This window comes from Lissotriton helveticus, chromosome 7 (assembly GCF_964261635.1).
Source record: "Lissotriton helveticus chromosome 7, aLisHel1.1, whole genome shotgun sequence".
Classification (NCBI taxonomy): domain Eukaryota; kingdom Metazoa; phylum Chordata; class Amphibia; order Caudata; family Salamandridae; genus Lissotriton; species Lissotriton helveticus.
Window position 1 is genome coordinate 1,711,419,830 of NC_136068.1, and position 24,982 is coordinate 1,711,444,811.

Below are 24,982 nucleotides of genomic sequence, written 5' to 3' on the forward strand. Positions count from 1 at the left end.
TGACTAGCGGCATGTTGCTAAGCTATTCTTTTTGGCCGGTTTGATACATTTGTTGTCCTGCTTTTACTTGTCTCTTCCCATGCTGTCCATGCCCTGCACTACTATGAAATGCCTGCTGCTATACCCACATCTGATGTCCAATCAAGAAGTGCTGCACAGTGCGCATGTCATGGAGCTGGATACAAGGTCCTAGAATCCTCCTCTTGGCATGCCACCCCTCCCCCTCCTTGCTCCATCGGGTCTCTCAAGCCATCTTGTGCTCTGCCTCCTCCTCTCTTGCTCCCGTCATGGACAACCCACCCCCGCCAAGCGCTCACTTTCTTTTGCTCCCTCTCTATCCACCGATCTCTTCGGACCCCCAGCACTCCCCATCTCTTACTTCCCCTTCCTGTTGCTTATGACTTCCTCCAGCTCCTCTTTCTTGCTCCCTCTGCCTCATCTCCTCTGATTGTTTGTTTCCTAGCTGAACACTACGTACCTCGGAGCCGCAGACCTGAGAGGGTATTTTGATCATTCAGCAATTACTGCCTTCAGGTGAGACATTGATTTTTGGGGCATGGGGAATCCTGGGACTTGGAGGTGCATGGAGTTGTGTGGGGTTCTGGAATCTCACAGGCTTCTGACTTTCATGAAATGTTTCACCATTGCAACCAGGCCGCCCAGGGCCAACTGGGTGGGACTATGGGGTCATTTAATACAGTTTCTCTTTGCTAGAAGATCTGGTAGTCTCTTAAAAACACACCTCTTTCCAACTGTGGCTTACTGTTCTGCTAATGTGTTGGAATACATTTTCATATTTTATTTTTTTGATACATTATGAGGTTTATTACGAGACACTTCAAAATGATGGAGCACTTTTCAAGGAGTTTTTCAAAAGGAACGCAAATCCACATTCTTGTGCTGAGACTTAAAGATGGCGATTCTGTTGAGCTGGTGGTTGAGCGAACCTCATTTGTGATAGGACAGGTTTCTTCACTGTCTCCATCGGTGTTGCCTATTTAAAATATGTTGTTAGTCTCCCTTGCCCTGAGTCCATCACATCCATCTGTGTGGGTTTTTAGTGAATGGTGTGTGCGCATCATGCTGGTGGCACAGGGTGTCTAGGGAATTCCTGTGCTTGTTTGTCAGGGTGCTGCAGGGAAATCTACTTTAACGTGTGTGTATGGTAACGCAACATTGAGGTGGGCTTTGTGCAAAGCTTGGCACATCTCCATTGACCTTGAAGAATGCACCTTTGCACAACTTTCTGCTGGAAATGTATTTAGAATGGCTCGGTGGACCTTGTGCCCCTGTTCAGATAGATTAATAGAAAAGCTAGGGTATGTCTCTGCAGGCTTTTGACTTTTCAACTCCATGAACATGACAATTGTGCATGTTCATTATGCTCTTGTGTAATCGGGTGGTACCCAGAATGCGGCTCTATGGTCTAGTTAGTTGGGCAACCAAAATGCGTCCATCCTTTTGAGTGGGACTACTACCCTCTCACTGGGCTCTGGTGACTGCATTTGATAAGTCTGAGGGACAGTCCTGTTTGCTCCATTGGATGGATGGATGGATGTGTTGGTTGGTTGGGGGGGGGGGGGGGTGTGGTGTCTGTGTTCGCTCACCCTACATGCAGTAAGTAGGGTGTGCGTAGTGCTTTACTATTTGGATGCAGGAATTTATTTGTACGTTTGGATGGCTTTACGAAATGTTGTGCTTGGGTAAGGCTGCTGAGGCTTTGTTTCCACCTGCAGGCAGGCCTGTTATTGTATTTTCCCTTCCTTTCAATTCTTATAGAACATGGACTGAGTGCATTAAATCTCCTTAAAAAAAAACTCGATCTGTTACAATTTTTTTGGGGTGTTAGACATGGGAAGAATAAGTGCTTTACCCAGAATCCCGGGATGTTGAACCAAGGTTTGGATTTGAACCCGGTTCCACAGTTCAAAGGTTTGCAGCACCTTCCTCAGAGGTGGCAACTATAGCAGGGGAGGAATAACCTTTTTTTTTTTCTCTCTGGCTGATGAGGAAGCACTGCAAGATTCCCAGTCCCTTCCACCAAGGAGCATCCTTCAAGTAATGCTACAGCAGCTAGGGAGCTGATTTGCTGTTTCATTGGTGATTAGGGCCTCTTGGTTTCTGTTGGGTATTCACATCTCCACCCATTCCTCCTTCTGAAGTTGGGTGACCGATGATGTGGCTGTACCAGTCTGGGGATAATAGGCTGAATACAGGCTCTGCCTGGCGCTCATCTGGGGAGAGCTCCTATTCAAGGCACTCCTGGTATGGAGAGGAGAATGCAGGATCTGATTGCAGGGTTTTCACACAATTTGAAGGAAGCAGATGACTGATTGGGCCACCTAAGAATACATACTGTGCGGTGCCAAGGATTCTCATTGAGCAGTGCTAAATCAGGCCTCTCGCAGCAGTGGGAAGACGATGGCTTCTGTGCTTCTTGAAAACACCATCCAAGTTGGGATGGTTTAGTATTAAAATGTGTTGTTGTCGCATTTCCCTTCCAAGTGTCTTACTGTTAATGGCTGCGGCGTCCTATGGTTACACTTGTCGGATTCCCCACTCTCTGGTTTGCTTGCAGCCCCCTTTCCACCATCATCCGCTCCTCTCTCTGCCTTAATGTACCTCTCAGAAGGATTTGGCCTTCTGCCTGGGATGAGATGCAGATCCATACCTTAAGTTTAAAGAAGAGATTTGCTAAATATTCATAATAATAGGACTACATCATATAAAACATTGTACATATCGTTTAACAAGAGATTGCTAAAACAAAAAAGAAAATGAAAAAAGAATAAAGGGGGAAAAATATTAAATGAATGTTATAAATATCATTACACAAATGAACTTCATTGCTTATAATGTAAGACTTAAAAGAAGAGTATATCAACTGGCTGAATATTAACGGTATGCATGTATGAACAGTGACATTCTCAATAATACGAAGTCAAGAGTTTGGGTGCTTCCTCAATTTGTGGTCTATGTAAATGAACAGGTTGAATAGAGTCTAGAAAAGTCGTCAGTGGTGACAAGAGGACATGACTTTTAATTGCAAGTGAAAGAGGATTGATGTGTACTCTGTCAAGTCTGTGGTTAAAACACATACGGTACCACCAGTATTGAAATGGGATATTAGAGGAATCCTTCCACGACTTACTGATATGTTGGAAGGGAACTACAATTAATAAATCTAGACAATAAACCTTTGCTGAAGAATAGGACCAGTCGTCAGACTCCCTAAAAATATATTTTTTAATTAAAGGGAACATGGGAATAAAATGTTTCTGTTTCCATACCCTCATTCAAAATTGAAAAGTGTGAGTACGTTCATGCAGCATATGTTTTAGGTCAGAGGAATGGATATTACATGAACAACAAGAGGTAGGGTGACATGGATTCAACTGAGGTGATCAGAAGACAATTGTAAATAAAAAATAAAGTTTGAGTGGTGTTGACTGTGCTAGAGGACTTTTGTAATTGAAGCCAAATCCTATTTCATTGAGAAATGGGAAAGAAGAAATCTAAATCTTTTTCCCATTGTAGTTCAACTTCTGTCTTATTACGGTTATTCAGAGGAGTGGTGGTGGTTTTATAAATGTGTAAATGTGTGATGTGGAAGGGAAGGATAACAAGTTTGATAAGTGAGGAATACCATTCTCCGGTAAATGAGGGGAAGAAAATTAGGAAAGTACTGTGGAAATTGCAGATATCAATGAAAACTATTTGGTATTTCAAGAGGAAGGAAGAGAAAAACGTGATTGAGCTTGACTGAAGGATAAGTGGGAGTCATTGTCAAGTAGTTGGTGGACCCAGAGCACACACCTCTCATACCAAGACATCAAGAAAACAGTGATTTTATTGATCTCAATGTATTTGTTGAACTATATGGAGGAGTGAAGAAATTGATCACTATCCAGAAGAAGTGATAGAACTATAGGACGTAGAAGTTTAAAAAACGTTTTGAGGATGGGGCGGGATATAGGGGTCTGTGTAAACGATAAAAATTCTCTCAAAGAAAGGGGGTAATTAACAGAAATCTCAAGATCCGCCCATACAGAAGAGGCTACTGAATCACCTTTAGCAATAAGAAAGGAGGATTGTTTCAGGAAAAAAAAGCTGTGTGATAAGAGCAGAAGTCTGGAAAATGAACCCCTCCCTATTGCTTAGGATGTTTAAGTTTCAGGAGAGACATGCATGTTTTATTGTTATTCAATAAGAGAGCTGAGAGGATAGAATCAATTTTTTTAAATAAAGTCAGGGAATATTTATAGGAATGTTGGAGTGATAGAATAGGACTATTGATACCAAGACCATCTTGAGTATCCAACCTCCGTCACAAGGATAAAGTATTTCAGCGAGACATCATGGGATGCAAGAACACCTTTCATAATGATAGAAATAGTTTATTTTATTTTATAAATGAACCAAAGACCAAGATATAGAATTTTATCTGAATTCCGATGCAAATGAGAGAAAATTATGTTATGAGTAGTTTCACGGAATTTTAATTGGGGTCTCCTATAAAAAGGCAGAGGGAATTGTCTCGCCTACCCCAAACTGAAAGCGGCTAGAAACACATTTTAGAGAAATGACCAACCAAACTTAAGAAATCCTGGGTGGGTCATATCTTTGCCTCTCCAGGCATGGGTAAGCGCAATGGAGAGGTCACCCTGTGCAACAAAAACTTAGATATTTAAATCATCTCTCAAGACTGTAGAGGGAAGACTGATGTCCGTTTTTCATCCCATTCAGTATTTTTAACATGGATGCCCCAACACACCCAGATGAAAGATTTTGGACCTATATCCTGTTTAAGTTAATGCCCCTGGTAGAACTTTCACAATGTCTTCTGGAAGCAGTCTTAGACTATACAAAGGAGTGCAATCTAATATTCCTTAGCCTTGCAGTTAAGTGCTAGAAAAGAGTGCTTGGTTATCCAGTTGATGTCCCGTAGAAAGATGGCTCCGGGGAATGACTCAAATTATTACATTTTGAACCCAGGGACCTCTGTATGCCCCAGGACTCTTTGAACCAGGTCTAAAGTGGTATATGTGCAGTTGCATGAAGCATTGGTACAAGGTTTGTTACTTTTTTGGGAGACACTTTGCGAATCCATTACTTGTACAATTTTCTGCCTCAATCCACACTTGCTTCACACCGGTGATCACCTGACCAAATCCTTGTCACACACATGCCACCTTGTACTGCCTATAATGTTTGGTCTTTTCACCACCCCGGCCATGTGCACTATACCTCCCTAACATCAGTGCTATCTCTGTCCTAAACTTATTTAAAACTGCACTGAAAGACCGCCTATCATGGCATGAAAAACAAATCCTAACTTTTCCATTAGTTTAGTCCCATATAATAACCATAGCTACTTTTTTTTTTGTTTTCTATGCCAATCACAATCCTACAACTGACACAGCGGCCCTCTCCTTGCTGCCTTATATTATCCAACATTCTCCCTTCCATCCTATTTACTCATCCCTCTTTTATTTCCGCTTGTTAATCCACTCTATTAATTGCACACAACTCCTATTATCTTACATACATCATCACTTGAAAATTTAGAAAATTCTTCAGTTCTCTTAGAGTAAATTATAGCAATTATTATTTCTAAGTTCGTGAGATCGGAGTGTTTTTCACTGATGTTTTGTTATTGGCCAGCCTCTACATGGGATCAGATCTTCTGTGTCCGAGGTTCTGCTTATGTATATGAAGCATTTTGGTTCTCCAAATCCTGCCTATCAGTATTTTCATCTTCTCTGTCACTGTTGCATGTGATGTCCATTAGCACAGTACTGACTGGTCTGCCTATCACCCTTCAGGATGAGTCCTCACTACTGGCCCCTTAGGGTGTGTCCTCAACAGACTGGCTTTGCCAAATGTCAGCCGGAGCGTCATTCCAAACAGAAGATTACTTTCAGAATAGCTTTGGGATTTGAAACCTAATGGCATTTTTACCTTGGGGAGTGGCATTTCTTATAGCAGGAAAACAAACACTGTGAGATCTTGTGTCCATGGGTGTATAAGGTGTTGACATTCTCATCCTTATTTCCATAAACTGACTTCGCTCTCTTGCCCTCAGTGAAGGGAGCACCATTGCCTACTGCTGGATCCGCTTCGTGGTCCCCAACGCCAACTCAAGTGCCTTGCCGCTCTTCACCGAGTCCGCCATCAATGGGAACCTGCGGCGTACCACCCGCACTCCGACCCGGACAGTCTCACAGGAGACCCTGCGTGTCTCTGACATAGCCCTCTCTGGTGAGTTCTCTAGCCATTCCTGTGCTTTTTTTAGGTGACCGGGTGGTGGATACTCAATTGTTGTCAGATTTGGGGGTTTGGAGGTGGGGATATTTGGGTCCTGACTTCTTGACTGCCGTCTGGGAAAAGTTCCCCGCCTTGTACACTAGGTGTGAGTCCTCCACTCCTGCTCTCTGCTGGTGTCCTATTACAGCATGTACTGGTCCATCTTGGGGTCAGTCCTCTGCTGTCCCCTGGAGATGAGACCTACACGGCTATCTCCTGGAGATTAATATTCCTCTGCTGTCCCGTGTGGCAGGAGATGGAGAGTCTTCCACTATTGCTCTCTGGGGTGAGTCCTACTTGTTTGCAACCACTATTTTCTGGGGAATCAGCAACCATGACATGCCTGTCCTACTATTCATCATGCTCTACTCCCTTTGGTGAATTCTCTACTTTAATCTCCTCTGCTAGGGGGCTTCTCTCCTTCTCCACATCTGAGGTGAGACTGAACTGCCACTAGCCTTCTGGCACAAATCTGCATCTCTCCTCTCCATCACAGTTCTCTGGGCTGTGTCCCAGGTCACCGTCACTGTCTTGTAGTCATGTAGTTCATTTTCTGCCTACCTTCTCCACCCCCTTCCTTGCTCAATGGAGGTTCTTCTCTTCTCTGAGTGACTGAAGCTGAAGGCTTTCTGAGTACATGTCCTGGTTACAGGTCTGTCAACAATTCCCTAGGACTAAAACCTCCCTTCCATCAGATCTCATTTTATATGAGCTACAGGACACCATTCTTATCTTTGCTCACCTCAGTCTTTGGTGATCAGATTTTCACCCCTTATATAATGAATACGATCTGAAATTCTGAAATGTACCTCTGTGTTTTGCAGCTGCCGACCCTCGGACCGTGAAAGAACCCAGAGATGGTATGTAGATTTGTTGTGATGTCTTATTACATCAATTGTGGTGCGTCCATGTGAGGTCCTGATTAGTCTATGCTGTGTGAGCCGTTTTAATTGTCCTCCCAGGCATGCGGGACCAGCTCACACTCCTCTAGTCTGAGGGCATGCTTACCTGTCTTAATGTTTCTCCTTCCGATTCCTCCCAGGCTCCTGTTTTTTCAGCTACCGGGCAGGGCCTATTGGCGAACCCACCACATTCTCCTCACCTGGCTTCCCTTCTGGATACCCACCTAATGCCCGTTGCCAGTACCTGCTCCGCGCTGACCGAGGCAATGTTATCCGCCTGAACTTCCCCACCTTCAACATCGAGGACAGCTGTCGCGACGAGTTTGTTGACATATTTGACTCACTAGCTCCAGAGAGGAAAAGAATAATTACTGAGTGAGTGCAGTTTTCCTTCACCTGCTAGCATCTAACACTCTGCAAATTCACCACATTACCACCATTTAGACATTTTCTGGAGGCCCTAAAGTGCAACCAATACTCTTTACCCAGAACTGCACCACCACTTCTTCTACAGTATTTGATGCTTCTGCTGCTCTGCTAGTACACCATCAGCCTGGTTACACAGAGGTGGTGCTTACAAACAGATCCCAGCGCTCATTATTCCTGACAATGGCCCTCTGTTCTGTGATCTCAACACCTACCCTGATTAGAGTAATTTCTGATATTCTGTGCTCATCAGGATTTGTCTACTCTCCTTTATCCTACTTTCTACTGCATCTCCCCACTGACTCCTTATAGCTGAACAGTAATGCCATAGTCTGACTTTTATCCCTATTTCCTTCAGGAAATGCGGTAACCGGCCTCCATCCAATCCACTGGCAGTGATGTCTTCGGGCAGCGTGGCACTGATGACCTTGGTCACTGACAGTAGTGGTTCTGCTCCTGGATTCCAAGTGCAGTTCTCACAGGTTCCTAAGATAAGTGAGTGGACGCTTACATCTAAACTCTTGCATGGGAGGTGGGCAAGTAATGTTCACAAACGTGATCGAAAAGTGTATTCCATCTAATTCCTAAGAAAAGTTAGTGGACTCTTCCATTTGAACACCTGCTGGGGAGTGGAGGGTTGCTGGGCTAGTCCGCATCTTAACATATAGAATCTGAAAGTAGATGTGCTTGACCTCTACCAATTTCACAGGTATCCAGAGGAATCAGAAAGTAGATCAACATTCCATACTGGAGTTACTCATCTCATCAATTGTGTGGTCCTGGGCATCTCACTTTGTCCCCAGTCTTAATTCCCTACTCTTCAAAAAGGTGAAGGAAGAGTAAAGTGGAATATTAAGAGCACCTACAAAGTCAGTGAGTTGCAGATTTTCTCTGTAAAGGATAAATGGGTAACATGCACCATGGGAGACTGGGGCAGCCACCCCGCGCTAGTCTACCTCATCAATCAGTCATATCATGTGAAGCATCCCAGTGTATCTTGCTGGAGAGATCGCAGGCACCAAACTAGATCACCAGCAGCAGCTTAGAGCCCTCAAGACGGTGAAGGTTTTTGGATGAGCTGAGTAGCAGTGGACCACTGCTTCCAAACTTACTATTTACTGCTTACGGTTGGACATCCAGCAGGGGTGTTAGGGAAGGTATTGGATGTTGGGAACTGGTATTTGTTGTTGGAGGCTTCTAAAGTTCTGCCTGTGCTGTCGTTGCTTGGCCTCTGGGTATCACAGCAGCTGTGATGGGGGTACATTCTTGCTGGTGCACCTGTCTCCCTTTTAATTTTGAAGCTCTTCTTACAAGAGGCAGAGGTAAGATGAAAGCTCTGACTAACTAGAGGAGGCACTTAGAGCACCAGAGGAATGTTTTCTTCATTTGCTGTTGGTGCATATCGAAGAAAAGATGTCTAAAGAGATCTTTATTCTTGCGGTCCATTTTACTTTCTACCCTGTAGCCTTTTTATAAAACGGTCTCTTTTTGTCTCTGTGTACTCTTTTATTAAGATTGTGATCTGGGAGGAGGGTACTCCACGATGAATCTCAAGGCCTTCTTCTGAAGGCCACTGACCACTTAGCACCATGTATATCTTGTTCTACCAGCCTGAAATGGACTATCTGATATAGATAGCCTTCTAGTTGACTTTACTCTACTATGTGAGGAGACCAAGTGGACATCTGCCACAACTGCCCTAGCATAAACTAAAGTTAGTGGTGAGCCTCTTGGAACACCGAAGGAAATTTCATATTGAAACTGGATCGGTTTTTCGTTCTTCATAATGACAACCTTCTGATCCACCCTTCAGACCGGCACTGCCAATGGAAAGCCATGCAGCAATGAGTGTACTACATGAGTGTGAAAGGGGAGATCAAATCCTATTGCAGCATGAACCACCTTCTATTCTGATGCAATATGTTTGTCAGTTCTAATCAATGGAGACGCATCCTTAGCGGCCACCAGCCAGGCCAAGGAAGTGTGAATATCTCTTTCAGATTTTTGGACTAAAATGCTTTTTGGAGGTACAGCTTGTCTCAGAAAAGAAAGAACACATTCCCAGACCCTTGCTGTCTATCTGTTCAGAAATTGAATTAATAGCTTAACTGTGAAGACCAACTGGATTAGAACCCTTATTGACAACATGAAACTGACATCCTCACCATCTCCCAGTTAACAACAACACACCCACATGTAGACTGCCTTTTACTTTTTCTTGTGCAGCAAGGCAGACAACATCTTGACTTGCTGATGGCCACCTGCAACCAAGATGAAATTCTATCAATATTAAATTTAGTCAAGAAAATGTCCTTCTCACAATCCACCACATTAACTCCTCCCTCAGTCAAGAAACCTTCTGTTGCCGTCAAGAGGACAGTCTGCCCTGCTTAAGAAACAGATCACAGACCTAGATAATCTCTGCAACATTCAACCCATCCCGGCATATAGTTTACTAGACCAAAATCATCCAAAAAGTTGTTTCAACCCAGTGGTCTCTGGAGCAGATCAGCAAGAACAATATTCTGTAGGAGTACAAATCCAGATGCAAACCACCTTGCACTGTAGAGATGGATGCTGATCACATAATTGATGGATGTTCTCTTAATTAATGATCGCTTGTCCTCCCAGCCTCATGGAAACCTACATGGCTTTTTCTGCCATGCAGGGGCATTAGCCGTCCACAACCCAGCTTCCTTTCCTCCTACTCATTAACGTATAATGGTCTTCGACCATGTATAGCACTCTACTTCCTTTTGGCTAGGTTTGTGCTATAGCAATACCATAAACAGTGGTTCACCTCTTACCATACCACTGCTACCATTTCATAAAGATTGGTACCACAAGCTCCCGGAAACCCCTGTCTCCTGTAGAGAACATAAGGGTTCTATACACTATCCCATTATCTTAAGCTTCTACATGGAACACTCAGATCCATAATTGCACACAGCAACCTGAAGGTCCATAAATGTGCAACGTCTCTCTACATTAGTGCAGAGTCCCATCCACTGGTGAAATGTTGTGGATCCAAACCTCATGAGCTATTCCAGAATTGGAAAGAATCAAATAAAGCTTAACCAGGCCAAGACTGATTTCCTCTTAATGACCAGCAAATATAAACAACCAAAGATTCAAGACCTCCAGCTGTTCCCTTTGAATCTGGGACAACAACCTGGTGGACTTTGGTACTGCTCTGAACCTCCTGCAAATCAGAAATAGCTGACACATCTCTTCCGGGAGCATTGGCCTTACACATTGGAACTCAATTTTATCTGCCTCATTGCAAACAATTAATTTGTTACCCTTGAGCTTTGTACCATTGTTCAACTCACCAGTGCTACCTTCTATGTAGGCACTATACAAGTAACACTACATACAACATTTATGAACACATATATTATAAGAATTAACACTTTTCCAGCTCTTTTGAATGTTGAAGTCGCAGGTCTTTGGCAGACTGAAAATTGTAGAGAAGTGCATAATAACGACTAGCATAGGTTGTTTACCTGAGATCCTCTATCTGAAGAGGTGGAGGGGACAATTAAGTGCTGCATCCCCAAGGTTCCCGTGGGGAAAGTAGTAACCTCATCCAAATAGCTTACTATATATTTTTCTGAAGTGGCCCACTCCCTCAGGAAGCTGTTCCAAAGTTGCCTTTTTCTGGGAAGCCTGTGCGTCATGAACATTTAGAACCTTTTTACTCTGCGAACCTTCTCGCCAGAGCTGCACTGGGCCTAGCCTTCACATAATTTTCCGGAACCGCTCTGCAGTCATGAGTGTCCCTGATGGAATATTCCAGGAATCCATAGGACTAGAAATCAAGAGAGTATCCCTCAGATAGCAGAAGGGCTTTAGAAATGTGTTCCCAGCAGATACTCCTTTTTGATGTTCAGCTAGCTTGTCTACTAATTCATCCCTAGCCTGGCCCCTTGATCTATGGATTCATCTGCAATATATAATCCCCGCCAAACTCTCTTGAGTTTGGGATGAAACATGTAATTCTTACTGCATAGCTAAGTTCTAAAAGGGAGGTTTCTACTTCTTAATACTTGCTAAAAATGCCTGTAATTGTATATTTTGAGTCCCAATATATAAGACAGTCAGTCACATGCATAATATATGTTGTTGCCTATTAAAGCATTTCAACAAGAAATTCTGTTCATATCCTCAGTACCACACAGCAGGTTTGAATGGAATACAAAGAGGTACTTGTGATTGTTGAACAAAAACACATGCTCATCTTGCATACATATTTACAGAATTACAGAGGCTACAGTGAGATATAACAACTTATGACTGTTCCTGGTAGATAAGGTTTTCCTTGAGCACTTTCTAAACCTGAGCAGATATCGGCCAGTTGGGAGTTGCAATATTTGAAAGGATTGTAACTTGGATGCAGCACATGGTTATGTGAATGTTTTTGGCAGGGCATAAGTTGCATTTGGAGCGTAATGCCTCGGGGCTTGAGGTAGTTCATGGAGCAGCCATTTATGGCCTCCAAGACCAGGATCAGTAGCTAGTATAGCACTCTGCTGTTAGTGTTCAGCTTGGTGACCGTACTGGGATGTGCTACAGCACCGAGTTACGACTCTCCATCAGCGCCACTTTCGAATCCAGCACATTCCCTGATGACTGGAAATGTGCAGAAGTCAAGCCCCTCCTCCAGAAGCCCTCCACAGACCTAAAAACTACAGACCCATCTCTCTCCTCCCCGGCTAAAATCACAGAGAAGATATTCAACAGCCAGGTCACAAACTTCAATAAAGACTACTCAAGCCTCAACTTTTCCCAATTTGGATTCCGCAGCAACCACAGCACTGAGACTGCCCGCCACATCGCCACAGACTACATCCACACCCTACTTGACCAGGGCCACCTGGCAGCTCTCATCCTCCTGGACCTACCTCTCTGCAGCCTTCGACAGCGTCTTCCACCGCCTGACTCCATGACACCGGTATTCAGGGAACTGCCCTGGACTGGATCTGCTCCTTCCTCACCGGCTGAACCCAATCTGTGCTACTGCCAGGGCACGAGCCCTAAAAAAGGAAGTGGGGGGACGCTGTCACTGGAAGTGACGTCCTGACAGGACGTGACATCACGAAAGGTGGCTTGAGCCATCAGGCTCATTGCCTCCCCTCGCTCACCCCTTAGATGCGATTGCATCAGAGAAGCCAGCGCGTGAGCAGCCTTCTGAATGAGCTCCGATCTCGCCCCAGAGAGGCCAAAGAGTGAAGTCCAGTTGTTTGATGGGGGGACGTCGTCCTTTCGTTAAAATAAGTGGGGGGACACTTCCACCCGCGTGGTACCCCGACTCGAGCCCTGCCTACTCCAATATATCAGTCTACTCTACCCCACTCCACTGCAATCTACCCAACTTCATTCCAATATACCTTCCTGTAATGCACCCATTCTACCCCCAGTCCAATCTACCCCAGTCCAATCTACCTCACTCCACTCTACCGCACTCCGCTCTACCCCACTCCGCTCCAAACTACCCCAAAATACCCTACTCCATTCTGATCTACCTCACTGCGATCTACCTCACTGCAATCTACTTGCAGCAATCTATCCTGCTCCATCCCAGAATACCCTTCTCCACCCCATCCCCCAATTCAATCTACCACACTGATCCCAGTCTACCCCACTGAACCCACTCTACCCCCACTCCAATCCACTGTACTCCCACTCCGCTCCAAACTACCCCAAAATACCCTACTCCATTCTGATCTACCTCACTGCGATCTACCTCACTGCAATCTACTTGCAGCAATCTATCCTGCTCCATCCCAGAATACCCTTCTCCACCCCATCCCCCAATTCAATCTACCACACTGATCCCAGGCTACCCCACTGAACCCACTCTACCCCCACTCCAATCCACTGTACTTCAATCTAACCCTACTACCCACTCTTCCCCCATCTACCCCACTCTTCCCCCATCTACCCCACTCTTCCCCCATCTACCCCACTCTTCCCCCATCTACCCCACTCTTCCCCCATCTACCCCACTCTTCCCCCATCTACCCCACTCTTCCCCCATCTACCCCACTCTTCCCCCATCTACCCCACTCTTCCCCCATCTACCCCACTCTTCCCCCATCTACCCCACTCTTCCCCCATCTACCCCACTCTTCCCCCATCTACCCCACTCTTCCCCCATCTACCCCACTCTTCCCCCATCTACCCCACTCTTCCCCCATCTACCCCACTCTTCCCCCATCTACCCCACTCTTCCCCCATCTACCCCACTCTTCCCCCATCTACCCCACTCTTCCCCCATCTACCCCACTCTTCCCCCATCTACCCCACTCTTCCCCCATCTACCCCACTCTTCCCCCATCTACCCCACTCTTCCCCCATCTACCCCACTCTTCCCCCATCTACCCCACTCTTCCCCCATCTACCCCACTCTTCCCCCATCTACCCCACTCTTCCCTCATCTACCCCACTCTTCCCCCATCTACCCCACTCTTCCCCCATCTACCCCACTCTTCCCCCATCTACCCCACTCTTCCCCCATCTACCCCACTCTTCCCCCATCTACCCCACTCTTCCCCCATCTACCCCACTCTTCCCCCATCTACCCCACTCTTCCCCCATCTACCCCACTCTTCCCCATCTACCCCACTCTTCCCCCATCTACCCCACTCTTCCCCCATCTACCCCACTCTTCCCCCATCTACCCCACTCTTCCCCCATCTACCCCACTCTTCCCCCATCTACCCCACTCTTCCCCCATCTACCCCACTCTTCCCCCATCTACCCCACTCTTCCCCCATCTACCCCACTCTTCCCCCATCTACCCCACTCTTCCCCCATCTACCCCACTCTTCCCCCATCTACCCCACTCTTCCCCCATCTACCCCACTCTTCCCCCATCTACCCCACTCTTCCCCCATCTATCCCACTCTTCCCCCATCTATCCCACTCTTCCCCAATCCACCCCACTGACTCCAGTCTACACCACTGACTCCAGTCTACTCTACCCCGCTAAACTACACCAATCTACCCCCACTCTATTCAAATCTATCCTACTGTAATCCACCCAATCTACCCCGTTCCAATCTACCCGACATTTCCTAAATCCAACCATTCCCTTCCTCCACATTCTGTGCACGCCACTCTACTCCCAACCTACCATAAACAGTCCATGTTGCCCCAGGCCCTGCTCTTTGCCGGGCCTCGTGCTGCTGCAGCTAAATGTATTTGTTTAACGAAAGCAGACGTAGCCAGCTTTTGTGAGGGGCACATGATGAGAACTGCAGTCACTACTAAGTGGCACCACAAACTGGTGCTGCCTCGAAACATGTCCAAGGACGTTGTTTTCCCTTCGAATGAGGTCGTCGGTGCTAGAGAGTGATCCTGCAAAGGGGCCCTCATGAAATTACAGACCTTGGCCCCCAAAAAACATCTGAGAGGGCTCTGTATCTCTGACTTGATATTAAACCAATTGGGCTATTTTAATATAAACTGATAGTTCTTATTCTAATCATAATCTCTTGTATTAACCACAAGCTTACCCGTCGCGCTTTGCTGCGATCTGACAAGAAAGGAAATTGAAGGAAACCTGTTATGATAACATTCAATTTACATTGTGTCATTTTTATTGAAACTTATTCATTTTAATATGGCAAACATTTTAAAGTGTTGTTCTAATTCTGTTTCTTTATTAGAGTGCTTGTTGATGCGCGTTATTTTTTGTTTTTCCGTCTGGTGCGTACACGAATAAATCAGAAGGTTTTCCGACGCGTGAGCTGGCCACATACAGTTGTCCATGTGAGAAGCACGGATTCTCCAAATCTAGTCCACACACTTGCAGCGATTGTCCTTGTGCTTTGTTGATGGTCATTGCAAAAGCGAGTCACACCGGAAACTGTAAACGTTCAATATTGGAAAGATTGAGGGCCGATATTTAACAAATTGTTCTTTCTTTTTTGTTTTTTTTCTTCAGGATACTTCGCGGAAGTGTACTCAACAACTTTTTAACAAATTTTTTTTTTAATGTAAAAAATTTTCTTTTTTTGTTTTTCTTTGCCAGAAACCTTTGCGGGAGTGTACTCAACTACTTCCCAAAATGTCATGCCGATCGGATGAATGGTGTAGTAATGCATAAAGGACAAACGGACATACTTTAGATTTTATATATAGAGGATATAAGCATTGCGAAATTTAGATGTGGGATTGAGTGGGCAAGGCAGCCCGTGGAATCTGTCGCACTCCATATCAATACTAGATTTAATTTGTATTTCCATCGAAACATCATAACCTCACCTTATGTGGTATTGAATTGCTGCTTTATGCTTTCTACATTAACGTTTTGGAGGTGCTGAGGATGTAAATCCCTGGCTTGTTTTTAAAATTCTGAAATGGCCTTGGTAGAGGGTGTCACTTTTATAATTCCGTTCAATATCCTGGACCTAAATAAGTTGTGGCAATGGCAGCGATGTACTCTACTGCAGTGTTGTGAAACACTTATCTTTCTCTATTGTGTTGGGTGCCTTAAGGTTGTGTTCTGTATTTTTATACATGAGGAGCAGAAGATCTATCCTGTTCCTTCCTCCTATAATGGAATCTTTCATACATAATGTGTCCCCTAGGCTGTGGCCAGACCCTGATCTCTCAGACTGGGAACTTCACCTCTCCTTACTATCCTGACTTCTACCCTCCCAACATTGACTGCAGTTGGACTATTCAGGTGAGACGCTGCCCCGGCTCAGTCATTCGATCTTTAAGTCTTTTGCAGAAGTGTGATTAAAAGACAAATGCTCTGTGTGGTAGTGAAGGTAGAGAAAAAGGTTAAGGGCGTGCATTGGCCACATGCTTCATGTGATATGGCGCTGGAGTGTGGAAGAAAAAAAACTGGGGCCTGAACATGGGAGTGGGGTATGGGCTTCCAGGATGAGATGCTATGGTGGGGTAGAGTATGGACCCACATGTCTCCAAGGGAAATGGGGTTTAGAACCCAATTATCTCATGAAGGGCTTTAGCAGGGGTCCCAGGTTTCATGGCTGGATGTTAGCTGGGAGTGCACTACACAGCGTTCTGGAGATTCATGCACAACACAGCCACCATCTTTTATTCTTGGAGTACACTATTATGTGACTGGTGAGGATTGTAATGGAATGGTCATGTTTCATGGTAGGATGGAGCTTAGTGATGTGGAGGGTAGGTACAATGCTTTATAACAAGGTGGCACACTGGGGTGTACAGCATGGATCTGAGCTTTCTAATGGCTCACGTATTGGTGTGCTTAAGAGAAGAACATGCATAGCAAGATTTATGGATGGATGAGATATTAAGAGCAAATCATGGGCTCCAGGTCTCATGACTGGAGAGGGTGTTTGGAGACAGTAGAGAATCTATGCAGGTTTTAGGTTGGGGTGGAGTTTATGGGGTGAAGCAGGGAACCACCGGTTTCATAGATGGGTGCTTTTTATATAGTAGCATATGGCCAGTAGGTTTCTTGGTAGGATTGCAGCATTGAGTTTCAAAGTTGGTCTCATGGTTTTTTGATAGGTGAGGACATGGTGGGGACAGAGCACAACTCCTAGGTTTTCACGGTTAGAAAGGAGTTTGGGTGGGTGAGGGATGTGCGGGGGCAGTTTGGCGTCAAAGTTTCCCTGTAAGAGAGGATCATGGGATGTGATTTAGCTACAGGTTTTACAGTGGGAGGAAGTTGGGCAGTAAAATGTGTCCTTTAACTTTTGTGGTGGGAGACGAGCATGTGGCTAATAGAGGCTAGCCAAAAGTTTTGCAGTGGAGGCATGCGTGTGGCATGGGCTACAAGTTTCATAGTGGGATGGGAAATTATGTGCAGAGCATAGCCTCATGCTGTTACGGGATAGGAGAGTTTAAGTGGTAGAGCATGCGTACATGGTTTCATGGTGAGAATGGAGGTTTTAGATTTAGCATGGTCTCTTAAGTTCACGGTGAGTCCCGAGAACAGCTGCAGTAGAAATTGACCTCCAGTTTTATGGCAGGTGAAGCCATGTGTGGGAAGATGGGATTGATAATGCGAATATTAGTGGTAGGACATCTGCAGCAGGTCTCATGGTGCCAGTGAAACTTTGGAGTACAGTATCAACCATTTCTTATTCGAGGGATGGAACCTGATTGGCATTTTGGGTGAAAGCAGAGAGTTATGGATTACCAGCCCCGATGCGTTTTTTTGAAGACTCAAGTTCTCTGAAAAGGGTAGAAGTGCAAGGTGATACAATTGGATATGAAAATCTAGGTGAGTATGGTTGAGTTTCTTGATGGAAAGGTTCTTGGCTACATGGGGTGAGGATCAGCTCCTGTCTTCAATGTGAATGAACTGAGCTTGAGCTCCAGGGTATACACCATTACCCATGGGAAGGGGATGGGCACCATAGTAGAGTAGAACTGTTGGAGTTTGTGGTAACAAACTGGAAGAGATTGTCTATTGTATCACTGAGTTTGCAACCTCAGTAATTGACTGAAGCTCTTAACTGGTTAGTGAGCTAATATGTTCATTCTGTACTCCGAACAGGTGCCTTCTAATCTCTATGTCCGAGTCCAGTTCAAAATGTTTCGGTTGAAAGAGCCTGATGTGTTGGACCCTCAATGCATCAAGGATTTTATTGAAGTCAACAGCGTGAGGTATGTTCCTGATGTCCTTTGGTGTTGAGCGGTACATGGGGCCTTGGAGTGGTGATTGACTGAAAGATGGGGCCTTGAACTGGACATATCAATTCAGTAGAGGGAAGGTTGCACTGATCTAATCCTGTGTTTTCTTTACCTCTAGGTATTGTGGTGAACGTTCATTTCTGGCACTTACTAGTAGCAGCTCCTCCCTCGAAGTCAAGTTCCACTCCGATGAGTCATTTACGGACAAGGGGTTTGTGGCAGAGTACAGTGCTTATGATCCTGGCAATCGTAAGTATGGCCAATGGCGGCTTCTTCTCCCCTCAGTCTCACTTGAAACCTGTTACGAGCTCTTTAGAGCTGCATCTTTTAGCTGAGAGCGTTTCTTACAGGTTGGACCAAGGTTACAACCAAGTTACACCATTCAGGCCAAAGTTTGTGTGTTAACAATGCAGTGTTGCACATTGTTAATCCTCATTTTCACCCCTACTCCCCATCACAAGGTATCAAGTTGTAAATATTGCTCTTTATGAAATCTACTGTAATGTAACAGACAAACATGAGGGCAGTGCTGCTCTACCTTCTGCCACGAGGAGGCCACCAAACAATGTATTCTTCAAAGAACTAATTTTTTCAGCCCTTCAAGTGATCCTATGTTAGCTTAGCACTACAAGGTTGGACTTTCCCACCGATTGGTTCCTGAACTTAGTTCAGTGCACAAATATATGAGTGTGAAAGTACAGGCTGTTGTATCCTCACACTACTTAATGTGTATGTCGATCTTTATTAGCTGTTCTTTTCAATGTCCGGGTCAGATTGTAAGGCTCACAAATGACTGTTTCATTCAAAAGTTGCCATCACACAACTTAATTGAAGATTGTGTAAAGCCAATTTAATTGTATTATAATAGGTGCACTTCTAAATCCTCATCAGTGAGATAGATATTGATGTATAACTCCTTGGATTCTGGTTGTAAGGTCTCCATTATGCGTACTGAGCATACACCAGGGCTATTCTTTTATGCCATAGTCAATTCTTGAATGAGTACTGCACACCGTTTAAATTAAACGTGGTTAGATACTCTTTCAGGCGCTATATTCGGACTTAAAAACCTATTTGGAGATATTCTGGGTTGTTTTTTGCCTTTCCTGTGAGAGATTGGTCATTAAACCCATGATGTGAGCATTTTGCTTTGCATGTTTGGTTCTATATTCTAAAACTATTCTATAGGATCAGTTTGGTTTTGAGACCACGACCGGAAAGCCAATGCATTATAATGCCATGATATTGCAGTTGATTTAGTATTACTTTAATATCCTACTTTGCTTCTGGCTTTAAGGGGTATTGAGCCTGTGCTTGGGGCTCACTGCATAAAGGAATGACGTGGAATAGAATGTTTATCCCGCCTTGCTTGGTTTCTGTATGAGGCTGGGACTTGTCCAATTGCCTACTCTTTGATGCACATTTCCCTTCCATCTTCATGTGCTTTGGGAGAAAAGCTGCTCATATTACTTCCTCCTCTCGGAGAGGCCAATCATCTTCTGCCAGTATGTCATGTTCTTCACATAAATGTGGCCAGAAGACTGCTGTGTGCAGTATATGCCCATCCATCTGTACATCCAAATTGTAAACCTTTTTAGGAGGATTTAAATGTTACCTGGAATCTCGATCTGTATAAACTCATCTGTTAGACTTGCTACTAGAAACCTATGGAGAGTAGTCTGCACTATTGCTACTTCTGCTGATCTGTCTAGAAGCGCTCTCGCCCAAGTCTTGTTCAGCCAAAGTATTCATACCGGATACGGCATGGTTCTTAGAAAATCCTGCTGTTTAAATTTAGTTTGAGTCTGTACCTTTCTCTTCCCTCTTTATGCTGATATCTCTTCTGTTTCACTCTTTTGATTGCTTTATTCTTCTTTTCTTCGGTCCGGCCCCCCTCTTTGTTTGTTTTCCATTTGAGTCCTGAAAAGAACGTGAAGAGCGACCATCAGAATACTGATTACTGTTCCAGCTTTTTTAATTTGTTGTGCTCCCTTACTAGACTTCTAGGATATGGAGATCCTGTCCCATCTTTTCTCTCTCCCCCGCTGGTTCTCCGTGCCTTCCTTAACAGAATCCTCAATGTCTCTTTTAAGTTGCAAATGCAGTTTAAGTTCTCGTGTACCCAGTGTAACACAGAGGTATACATTTTTTAAATTATTCTAAGTAGTTCCGGTTCATGGTCTTGAACCTGATCTGCTGCAAGCCTCATGCGTAGGATGATTGAGAAGAGGTTTCCCAATAACTACAGATCAAAGTCCGGAGCCAGTGCAGCCCAATGTTTATTTTGTTCTTGTCAATACTCCAGGGAGAATGGCCAATGAAGGTGTGCCATCTGTGTTGGTCTAAGTGCATGCAAATATACTTTCTCATGTATTGCATTCCTCTTTGGGTGCCACCATTCCCATGGGGAAGACATCTAGTCAATATCCAATGCTTGTCTTGTGGATAAATTGCTTCCAACGGGTTGGTCTTGCGAGTAATCCAGAAGGCAAGTTCGTCACGGTTTGTGGGCATCTTTCCCATGATGGCCTTTATCATTTGTGGACTGATTGCTTGTACAGTAACCTGCCCTTGTACTATTGAAAATGCTGGATTTCATATAGTTTTCATGGTTCATAACACAAACTGAATCGGTTTCCTGTATAAGGGGACAGTATAGTTAAAGATCCCTTCAACAAATGTAATGGGCAGGTTTTCAGGATGTGGAAAGCGTGTGCATCAAGCTAGTACTGGTCGTGTAGCTCCTTAATTAGTCAGGGGACTCAATCTAACATGCCTCTGTGTGTCTTGTAACTCACCAGCAAGCCAATGTTGGTGCTCTTTATAAATCAAGGGGATTTCCATATACTGGTATGCAGGTGTGGCTGCCTGTTCTTAATCCTGAAACTGCCCTGACACAGCACCTACAGCCTCAAACTCCACCCATGAGTAAAATGTCTGTAAGGCAGCTATGACAAATGTAACTGCCCACACCTGCATTGGAGATACTTCTATATTTTAGATGTGTGACGCCCTCACAGTAATTTGCTCCTATCACAACAGGAGCCACAATTGTATCGAAACAGATTCACAATTTCTTGGATTAAATCGACACTTAAACCAACAGATGGGGAATAACCTTTGAAAAGTCATCATTCAAATCCTACATAAGTAGGTGCACCCTTATTTCCTGTAGTAGGTAACTAAATACCTACGTGAACTTGTAATGATGATTTATCTTGTGTGTGCAGGTGTAAAGACTACTCAAAAGTCCAAATAAATCGCCATGCCGGTGTTTAGTGCCATGTTGTGTAAACTAAGTTGTTGACTTGACTTTACAGGTATAACCTTCCCATTCAGGTGTGCCTGAGCTTTGTTCAGTGCAACACGCTTCAGCCTGAAAGTACAGTTTGTTGTAGCACCACATAACCCCGCTCAATACATGGTAGATGTTGTGTTCGTACTTTCTGGGTTACGAAGAGTCACTAAGCAAGAGTTCTGGGACACAGTGGTAATTCAAACCCAATTTCGTGCTCCAGAATATTGCACAAGTTCTGCACTGAGAGAAAAGACGCTTTTGTCAAAGTGTTTTATTTCAACCGTCTCATCCTGTTGATTATCACATGTAAAATAACCACACAGAATATTATCAAACCGCGCAGATGCATGCTACCAACAACAAAAATATGAACATTTCGACCATAGTCTAAAATGTTATTTGGCAACCTAGCACCCTAAAGGTTATTCCATCCACCATACTATGAGTGCATGGAGTCACTTTACTTGCATCTAGAGTGTCTTAGGATTCAGCACACTGCATACCTGTTCACAGCATGAAGCTGTAGTTCTTAGTCGACCAGACAAAGCACCTTTCAGACTTGGCTTGTTATCCGCTCTCAGTGTAGTACTGGATGCTGCAGCATAATGGCAATCTGCCAATCACTGGTAGTATCTTGTGCGATAACCTGGCTGAAGGACCTCTCTAACCCAATGTCCACTTGATGAGCCTTTATTCTGTTGCTTATCTTACATAGGGAATGTCTGACAACCTGTGTGCATCAATATACTAGTCTTAAATGCATAAGAATAAACAAATATGGTAACAATGCATCAATTCAGACTACGTTATTTTGAATTGCTATTAGCGGACCTTGAAATATAGAAACCAAGGCACTTGTCCTGGACTGAGGTCACATTAGATGTTTTATCAATGTCATTGTCTGGATGACTTGACATCTTCACAGGTTCTTAGTAAGGGCACTCAGATGGCGTGTAGATCAAAGGTAAATATGCCGATCGTGCAAAAATAGTCTTGGCCTGTTCAAAATGCGGTCAATTTCATTCAATGAAAAGCTGGGACCTCTAGACAAAGTAGTGAGTGATGTTGGATCCATGATGCAAGCAACTATTATGAACTCTGATCACCAATTTCTGAACATGATCGTCCTACCAGGACTACTGATTGTTGAACCTGGCATCAGACTTCTTTCTTTAGTCTAACAATTTCCCTAACTATACAAACCTCATGCATCACGTATTCAAACCGAACCACCACTGCAGTACTAGGCTTCATGCTTGATGCTGCAAAGTAGGTGAAGGGAAGACTGTTGTGGTCATATAGACCACCAAAGTAAATATTTAATGTATATATGGAAGGAGCGTCTAGCTGTGATTTCATTCCATTGTCAGCAACAAAATGTTTTTTATAAAACCATCACTTTGAATCAATATAAAAAAATGCAATATGATTTTTTTTTTTTAACATCATCATAACAAGCACCATAATATCACAAATGATCGAATGGATTTACATAGCCTGTTTCCCACAGCCTTATTTAGAAAAATACAACTTGCATATAGTTGGATTTGTGTTTAAAGCGGTTATTAGCACAACCATGTCTCCCACTTCCTGCTGCCGGATGTAGATGCATCCATGCAAATTCTCTGCAGTCACATGGTCATTGTAGTTCCTTGAAGGCACACTTTCGTTGAGCATAGCAAGAAGCAAGGTGGAGCTAAAGTCTTGGCCTCCCATCTGTGCCGTCCATGTTCTTCTTTGTTCTCAACGCTTAGCAGGTGTCCACAAATGAGAGGTTGGAGTGGACCAGGAGGGTATCCAGGAATGGAAGCTACACTGGGTATTTGATGTCATAACTGGCATTTGTACAGGCTGTACTGGGCGCTTAAGGCCAGGCCTGGTTAGACTACTTGTAGCTCGCAATATAAACTCAACTAGCCAAGGTGGAGGCTGCTCTAGAAGGTTAGGTCCTACCCGCTTCGGGTAGAGTCTGCATTGGCAATTTAAAGCCATAAATATGTTTGTGGAGGCAACACAGAGCAAGGGGGGTCACAATGCTGGTGATGAAGAAATCACTGGGCATTTGAGGCCTCACTTGGCCACTGGAACCCTTGACATATACAACTATTGCTGCAAGTTGTGGTGCTGGCTTCGGGGAGGCCAGGCCTAGGCCTGAAACTCATGTGTGTTGGAAGATGACTTGAACATGTGGAGAATAGTCTTGGTGTTTCAGGCTAAATCTGTTCACGGAATAGACTACATGGAGTATCTGAAATCAGAGCAGGCACCACCGCTGTTGGGTAATAAGAGATCCAGTTTAGATTAACAGTCACCTATAATGAGAACAAGAATATTAAAATGACATAATGTTACTAAGTAGCCTACTAGTTGGGGGCGTGGCTTGACTGCCGAGCGGGATGGCTGCCTGAGAGCGTAGCTCCGCCGATCGAGCAGAATAATGCGCCATAAATCCGTATTTCACTGCACCTGGGGCTCGGGTCTCGTGCCCATTGCGCAAGCGGAGTATCCCCACCTTACTACGTGAAAGATTGGAGACCCTGCGCCCCAGCCCACGGTGAGACCTGCCTTCCCGGCCTGCCTGCGCTGTGAGGCCTGTTGCAGCGTGTGGCGCCGGGAGCTTGCGCCGGAGCTAGCCGGCCGGAAGTGACTGCGTGCCCGGCTCGGCGCCTGCTGAAGGTGCCGCCTGGAGGACCTGGCCCGCTCGCTGGGGACGAGACTTGGCGGCGGCGGCGTAAACACACACACCTGCTCAGGGCGCTGGGGCGAAGGCGCCCGAGAAGATAGTGGTGAGCGGCTGCGCTGCGCGGAGCTGCGGACGTACGGCCGCAGCGGAGGACGAAGAAGGGACACCCGATCACCGGCAAGGAAGCAGTGGTACACCCAGTAAGCTGCCTGGCCGCGACTGCGGCCGCTGGGAGGCGTAGGGCTCTGAAACGCATGGCACTCATAGACACACGTCCATGAACATTGCAGGAGATTGCCAATGGTGGGTGGCGGACGCGGACCGCCATTTTGTCCAGACTTCTTTGTACTGTAGCTGAGGCAGCTGGAGGTGTAGACTGGCAAACAATTTTCCTTTTGGTCGCCTGTAGTGAATGACGCTGTTGAATTGGTTGGAAATACGGCCCTGGGCGCCCTGAGGTCGACCACCGCAGTACCGAAAGTGACTTTGCTGAGCAGTTGCCTATTGGCGAGTGAGGCCGATCCCTACGCCGGACCACGTTGCTGGCGCCTGGCTCAATAGCAAGACACGCAGATTTCAAACGCCACGACCGCTGCCAATTCATTTGCTCAGGTTGGAAACACGGTGCTCCCGGGCAGCGGTTAGGGGCGCGACGAGACCGGACGTCGCCATGGGCAAGCCGGACACGCGACAGCCCAAAATCACTTTTGATAAGACGAC

At 45.1% G+C, this 24,982-nt stretch overlaps 1 protein-coding gene across 1 annotated transcript in view; it reads left to right on the plus strand.

Annotated features, from left to right (window-relative positions):
• The window catches only part of LOC144770678 (suppressor of tumorigenicity 14 protein homolog), a 111,322-nt gene that overhangs the window by 34,269 nt on the left and 52,071 nt on the right, over positions 1-24,982 (plus strand). Inside the window, exons 4-11 of the mRNA XM_078655394.1 lie at positions 464-534; positions 6,086-6,261; positions 7,131-7,166; positions 7,349-7,583; positions 7,993-8,129; positions 16,232-16,329; positions 18,145-18,254; positions 18,400-18,530. Coding sequence (XP_078511520.1) covers positions 464-534; positions 6,086-6,261; positions 7,131-7,166; positions 7,349-7,583; positions 7,993-8,129; positions 16,232-16,329; positions 18,145-18,254; positions 18,400-18,530 — 994 coding nt within the window. The remainder of the gene's footprint in view (positions 1-463; positions 535-6,085; positions 6,262-7,130; positions 7,167-7,348; positions 7,584-7,992; positions 8,130-16,231; positions 16,330-18,144; positions 18,255-18,399; positions 18,531-24,982) is intronic.